Source organism: Pisolithus orientalis (assembly GCF_024613125.1).
Source record: "Pisolithus orientalis strain OTSU chromosome Unknown F5J12scaffold_125, whole genome shotgun sequence".
NCBI lineage: Eukaryota > Fungi > Basidiomycota > Agaricomycetes > Boletales > Pisolithaceae > Pisolithus > Pisolithus orientalis.
This window is the reverse complement of record NW_026260906.1, coordinates 57,547-64,658: the sequence shown is the minus strand read 5'-3', so window position 1 is coordinate 64,658 and position 7,112 is coordinate 57,547. Positions and strand designations below refer to the sequence as shown.

Genomic DNA, 7,112 nt, shown 5'->3' with positions numbered 1-7,112 from the left:
AAGGTGTTATGTAAGGTTGGTGGTTCAAAGAAATGAGGCTGACGGCATTCGGACCAACAAGCGCTGGAGCCAGCCAACGCCAGCACTAAGGTATTGAGGTCTTTATCGAGGCACAGTCCTTCGCTGATTGCTCACCTTTTCTTGATTTCCACTTATTCTCCATGTACTGTCTACAACCTACTGTCCTTCCCTAGGACGTAGCAACCCCTGAGGCTACATGGCTTAGATGACTAAATGTTGTAGACGTCAAACTCAAACAAAAAACCGCTTGTCGAACTTACCCGGAGGTCACCAATACCCTGCAGTGTCACCATCTATCAGAAGTCTCAACTGTCTCTCCAAATTGCCCACCTAACCTAAGGGGGAATGGCCCAAGTACGAATCATACAGATTGTCGTCGCAACGCGTGCCGCCCATACTATACCCATGTACGTTGACGCACATGGCGTTCTTGACTACCACTGCCAGGGTCTATGTGATGTCCCTGCAGGCACTGTAAGTTCACAACATTGCGATCACCGCAGGCAAAAGCAATGACAGCATTAACTAGCGAGATTATTAGGATCTGCAGGTGCACAAGTTCTAGAATAGCACGTTTCACGATGCCCAGAATCAGAGTACTTGCTACTACAGGGAGCATACTAGCCCAGACAAGGCAGGAAAAACGCCGGTGCACAGGGAGATACACTAGGAGGTATGCAAACGTTAGACAATATCTTTGCGAATCACAAATTTTGATTGTTGGTTTTCATATGGCCACAGGTTAAGGCCTTGGCATGTCACACTCTTAGGTGACGAATTGCGTGTGGTGACAGTGACACGACCTGAAGAAGGCGAAAATAACAACACAAACTTTCTCGGATGGCATTGCATCAAAACTGGTTTGGTGTGGTCCGCAGCGAGGGTTGAACTACAGATTGCTGCTCAGAGCATGCAGACCGAAACCATGGTGTTTTAATATCATACCTGCACTGCAGGTTCAAAGATCGTCCTCTCCCTTTTCTTGGAGCGTGTGTCCAAGAACACATGGCCGAAGTTAATGTGGGGCGTATGCACACGTTGGCTGACCAGAAGGGCCTTTGGAACTTTCTTGTGATAACGAGATAGAAAAGAAGAGAAAATCTGACGATGTTCTTACACGAGCAGGTGCAACTGGGAGGAGAACGGTACAAAAGTAGCGACCACGGAAGTATATATCAAGCCACTGGATGCATTGACCTTCTATGAGCCGTTACCTAAGAGCCCGGGGATTTCGGGCGTGTGTAACATCGAACCGGGAAAAGCGGCCTGGTAAAACTTTTCGTGTGTGTATCAACCACTCTCGCGAAAAACTCACATGGTCAGTCTCGTTGGGCTGGTTTCCATCTCCCATTGCGCCGGCGAGACTGGATGTGCTGCTGCATCATTGAATGAGCGCACGACGAGCGGGACAGAGAGGAGACCTACTTGCCAACGTGGTTAAAGTGCATCTGTTCGTTGGGCTCATGAGGGGCAGGGGTCGACTGGGTGTCGTTAGGCATTGTCGGATGATATGGCACAGTCGTCTCAAGTCCTCTGCTTTTAAAGGAGTGCGCGTCAGGTTAAAGCATCCCAAGGTGTTCACTAGATGCAGTGCAGTGCCAGTGGGTCGAGGGGCAGGAGATTCTGGATATTTGCAATGCCACGGCAAGGACTCAAGACAACGAAACCTCACCAAAGAGCACACTCAAGCAGCATTGAAGTTTGAAGTACATGCAGTATCACTCTATCATCATCTTCCCGGCGATCCGAAATTGTGAATCAGGCACTACAGAGTGGTAGCTATCGATCAATTCAAATATCAACCTTTCATTCCTTTACAATTGTAGAAAGAAAGGTACCGCGGCAGAAATCCTTCACTGTGATGAGCTGCAGGACACAAGGCATACACCACGCCTCAACGATGTGTACAGCGTTCCGTTCACTTCGTATCTTGGATAGGAGCGGTGACCCTGAATGCGCCTCCCCGAAGTGCAGTGAAATATAATCTATGGAATCAACTGCGGTCCCAGAAGAAACGAATGATTACACTTACTTTTTCACCGTATTTAAAGTCGTGGTCCACATAATGACTAGTGGATGGAGAGTGGATGGTTATCGCTAGTGAACCTGCTGAAATTCAGATTCTGAGCCAGTCGGACTATAAAAAAACACACCTCCCACATGCATTACACGCTGTGTGACTGGTCATAAAAACTTCCACATGACCCAGCAGATTGAGAGATGAACCTCATCACGGAGAAGAGAGCAGAAGAGCAGAACGCTGGACCGATTTCGTATCAACGCAGGGTGACAACACTAGAAACCATGCCGGAGCAAACCGCACTATGTTGCAAGTTGTGATATGACTAGAGGCAACTGGCGTACCCCCGAGTTCTAGTGTTTTCGTTCACTCGACGCCGCAAGTGGAAGCAGGGCAGGCTAAGTTACCGAGAGTTCTTCTGAGTGGGATGCGCACTGCACGGGAAAACTAACGTTGCATTATCGCGGGAGAATTAGCGTCGACTCCCACCTTCGATCATAATCGCTATGCACAGGAGTTCCTTTCATCATAGGGCATCAGCACGGCAGCCGGTAACATTTGAGTACCGATACTGGGATCGTGCGAGATCCTACCCTTTACCATTTGCCACAAACATGTCAGCTACACAAATGACTTGGCAGGCATAATGCGTACCAGCTGCAAAAACACATAATTTGAATGAAAATTGAACTCTGCGTGGAATGAGCCTTGCGGTTTGTCTCCAAATGAGATCTGAAGCTGAAGGTTTGACCAATGATTGGATAATTGGAGCGAGTCATTGGCTGGTAGTTACGTAGACCTGGCCACGCCTGTTCAGTATGGAGCACGCGTCCCCTTGACTCGTGCGACGAGCGAGCATTCAGAGATGTACTAATTATTTTAATTTCTTGGCAGGTGTGCCAAGTCCGATACTGTCCGATATCGACTCGTATCCAGGGGGCATTGCGACGACCTCTTCATCAACTGTGTACAACGTATCATGAATTTGCATGACGAGCGGCCCGTTAAAATCGCATCGTCATATGCACGTACCTGCAAGGGAACAGAACCGATAGTATCAACGCCCAAGTAAACTGCTTCTGCTCCTACATGACGACCAGTGAGCGGCACCCGAGAGGACGGCCCCTAACCAATCGACGAAGACAGAACCTGTCAGAATCGCGGAATACTGCCACTAAGACATAGAGCATGTGTCCTGACACCCGGTACTTAAGAACAGCCGAATACGGGCCGTCCGAAGAAACGACGCGTCAGACCAAGAAATGATCCCCCGTCATGCAAGTTCATTGGAAAATATGACTGCCTAAATAGCGTCTTGATTGCAGAGTATTAACGCCACACGAGTGTACCATCAGATCGGTACAGCTAAATCGTCGCAATGGAAGGAAAACGGTATGTATTAAACTTGAATATTTAGGCACCGTGAATGGTGTCGGTGGGGGGAACCCTGTGGAGATCAAGTGAATGAGACGGCTGTGTCCAAGCGATAAGAATTGCGGGACAAGGATATGCATAGCGGGTAGGCTAATTAGAATCAAATAAAGCCTGCCTCTCTGGATGGGAAGTTGACATCGTGTAAAGTCGTCTAATTGATAGTAGAAGCTTAGGAACATCGTTGTTGCAAGCAGTTGGTACTAGGAGCATGCAACGAGTGTCCCAGAGACCGAATCGATTCCGTAAACTCTGGCTGATAAAGGAATAAGTGCAGCCTGACAACAAAAAGTGGTCATAGAAGAGCTACCGGGAACTAAGAGCCTGACAGAACCATAAACGAGCACCTGCACTCTTGGCACCTCGGATACTTAGAAACAGCCAAGTACGCGGAAACGTCGACTAACGTGTACGAAAGTGAAGATATCGTTTGCAGTCCTTGCAGGAGGTAGGGAGTCATTAAACGTGTAAATGAAGTCAGTTGAGATGAAGGACGACGTACCATCTCTGGATGACAATCACAATACTTGATAGCAGCGGTTACTACAAGGTAACAGACGTCAGTCTTGAGGAGAGGGCATTGACATGTCTATCATCTTCGGAAGATCTCTTGATTATGGCCAGAAGAGGGGGGAAAAAAACTCAACCTTCAGTACCTGGACCTGGATCCGCAGTAGGTGAACGGCCATTTTTGGCTGACGCGTGTCAGCCACAGCAGAATGTAATCCTGGTTGGTCGTTCCGAATGATGGCAAAAAGAGTAACAGCAGGTTATAGCACCATATCCTTGAGGACTCGCTTCACTCGGTCGCGCAGTATTATCGTCTCCGAGATGAATTAGCACAGAGTGGAGGGTTAAATCTGGCCAAGTTTATGAAAGGCGAGGCAAGACAGATGATAACGCGCGGTTGGACGCCTCGAAGATCATAATGTTCGTGTGACTTGATGAAGAGGCGCTCCAGCAGATGCACGAGGACGAGTGCCAGTGGCAGGCATGAGGCACTTGCTTAGTAATCAACGTCATTACAATCAGTTCCTCCAAGTCCCTGCCAGAGGTCACAAATACCCAACTTTCTCGTGTTTGAAGGGCCCTGACGCCGGCTAGAAATCACAAAGCAGAATACATGCGGCAAAAATACAGAGTACCATATCCAGAAGTTCAAGATATTATCGATCTGCAAGCCTCCAGGTCGACCTACATAGCACTCATTTTCCCTGTCACGGGCAGCGGCGACCTGGATCACCTCGAGATGATTGCAAGCTTCCAGAATAGGTACATATTGAGAATGCCAGTGCGCTGCGTGTCCCGAGAGGTGCTGCCACGACGCCCCTGTAAGGGCCATCGTTCGGGGTCTCAGCCAAAACAATTCCGACTGCCATCGATCCGCTGCATTGCCTAATTGTGCACTTAAACTGAGGGAAACTGGTCCAAGAATGTATTATGCGAATTGTCGTTGCAACTTCAGGACTTATGTGCGTTGATGCACGTGACGTTCTTGATCACCACTGACAGGGGTCTATATAATGTACTTGCAGGTACTGTAAGTTTGTATCTGAAAATATTTGCGATCACCGAAGGCAAAAGCGGCGACAACGCGACCTACCGGGACTATCGGGTTACGTAGGTACTGGAGTGACACGTTTCACGGTGCCCGGAACCCAAGCATCTGCTTCTAGCACGAGCATACTGGCCCAGAAAAGGTGCCAGAACACAAGACAAGGAAAAAGCAGGTATACAGGTGGTACAACTGGGAGGTATGCAATCTTTAGACACTAGTGATAGCTTTGCAACACTACGAATTTTGACTGCTGGGTTTCATGTGTGCCACAAGTTCAAGCCCCGGCTACGACATTTACAACAGAAGGTGATGGACTGTCTGTAGTGACAATGGTCGATTCCAGCCGAAGGACTCGAAGGTGATAGCCAATTTTTCCCGGGTGCCGCGGCAACAAAGCCGCATTCGATGGTTTTGATGGTTTGGGGTGGTTCGCAGTGGGCGGAATCTCGGTTTGCTGCTCAGAGCTTGTGGAACCAAAGCATGTTGTATTGATGTCAGGTTTGCACCTGCCGCCTCAAGGGTCATCGCACACGTCATCGGGGCATGTGTCATAAGCGTGATGACTACCTGATATGACCAAACTCAAGAATGTGGGTGTATGTATCACAAGTGAATGGACTGACACCCTATTGGCCACACACGTAGGCACGCGTTGGGTCACGAGATGAGCCTTGACAACTTCTCAGGGCAACACGATGAAAAAAGAAGTGAGCATCTGGCTGTGATCTTACACGCACAAGCGTAACCGGGGGAACAGTACACGAGTAACAAGGAAGAGTGTCAGAGCACTGAAATAGTTAGTTATCTATTAAGTGCTGTACAGTGAGGAGACCGAGGATTTCCCGTACACGCAATAGCGAGCCGGGGAAGGCGGCCTGACAAAACAAATTCATGCGTGTATCAACCAGTCTTCACGATAAACTCACATGTTCAGCCTCGTTGGGCGGGCCTTCAAGTCCCAGCGCGCCGATGAGAGTGGAGAGGCTGCTACATCATCGAATGAGCGCGCGACGAGCGGAGCAAAGATGGAAACTTACTTTCCGGCGCCATTAAATTGCATCATCTGGTTGAGTTCATAATCAGGATCGGGAAAGGTCGACTGATTGTCATCAGCGAGTAGTACATTGGTCTCGGTGCCTTCAAGGGTAAATACACCGCTGTATCACTGAATGAGCACACGACGAGTGGAGCAAAGAGGAAGCCTACTTGTCAGCGCCATTATATTGCATCAACTGGTTGAGCTCATAACCAGGATCGGGAAAAGTCGACTGATTGTCATCGGCAGGTAGTACATTGGTCCCAGTGCCTTCAAGGATAAATACGCCGCTGCATCTTTGAATTAACACACGACGAGCGGAGCAAAGAGGGGAACCTACTTGTCAGCGCCATTAAAATGCATCGACTGATTGAGCTCATAACCGGGATCGGGAAAAGTCAATTGATTGTCATCGGCGGGTAGTACATTGGTCTCGGTGCCTTGAAGGATAAGCACACCGCTGCATCATTGAATGAGCACACGCCGAGCGGAGAAAAGAAGGAACCTACTTGTCAGTGCCATTAAAATGCATCGACTGGTTGAGCTCATAACCGGGATCAGGAAAAGTCGACTGATTGTCATCGGCGGGTAGCACATTAGTCTCGGTGCCTTCAAGGATAAATACACCGCTGCACCATTGAATGAGCACACGACGAGAAGAAAGAGACGAGTATCTCACTGGCTATCGCGGGTAATGTGCGTCGACCCATTCACGTTATGAGGGGGAGGTGTCGTCTGATTGTCGTCGGCAGGCGGTATATTGGTGTTGTCAGACATCGTCGAATGATACAGCACAATCGTTTCATGTCCTTTGTTTTTAAAGGGGGGCACGTCAGGTTGCGAGTATTCCAACGTGTCCACTGAATGCGGTGCTGCATCAGTGGGTCGAGGAGCAGCAGGTTTTGCCACTTCATCTAAACGAATCTGAATTTCCCGGAGGAAAAGTATGATGCTTGCCTTCTGATCATTTGTAATTCCATGGCAAGAGCTCAAAACGACGAAAGCTCACCAAGGAACACACTCAAGCTGCATGGCGGTTCGAAGTA

At 48.8% G+C, this 7,112-nt stretch overlaps 1 protein-coding gene across 1 annotated transcript; it reads right to left on the bottom strand.

Moving 5' to 3' along the window:
• Window positions 1–5,801: 5,801 nt before the first annotated feature.
• F5J12DRAFT_77897 (uncharacterized protein) lies at window positions 5,802–6,969 on the bottom strand. The gene is made up of 7 exons (XM_051742341.1): window positions 6,746–6,969; window positions 6,576–6,695; window positions 6,407–6,526; window positions 6,237–6,356; window positions 6,068–6,187; window positions 5,957–6,017; window positions 5,802–5,905 (listed from the first exon to the last, which is right to left on the bottom strand). Exons 1-7 carry the CDS (start codon window positions 6,841–6,843, stop codon window positions 5,828–5,830), a joined length of 717 nt encoding a protein of 238 aa, XP_051594219.1. The 5' UTR covers window positions 6,844–6,969; the 3' UTR covers window positions 5,802–5,827.
• Window positions 6,970–7,112: the final 143 nt, after the last annotated feature.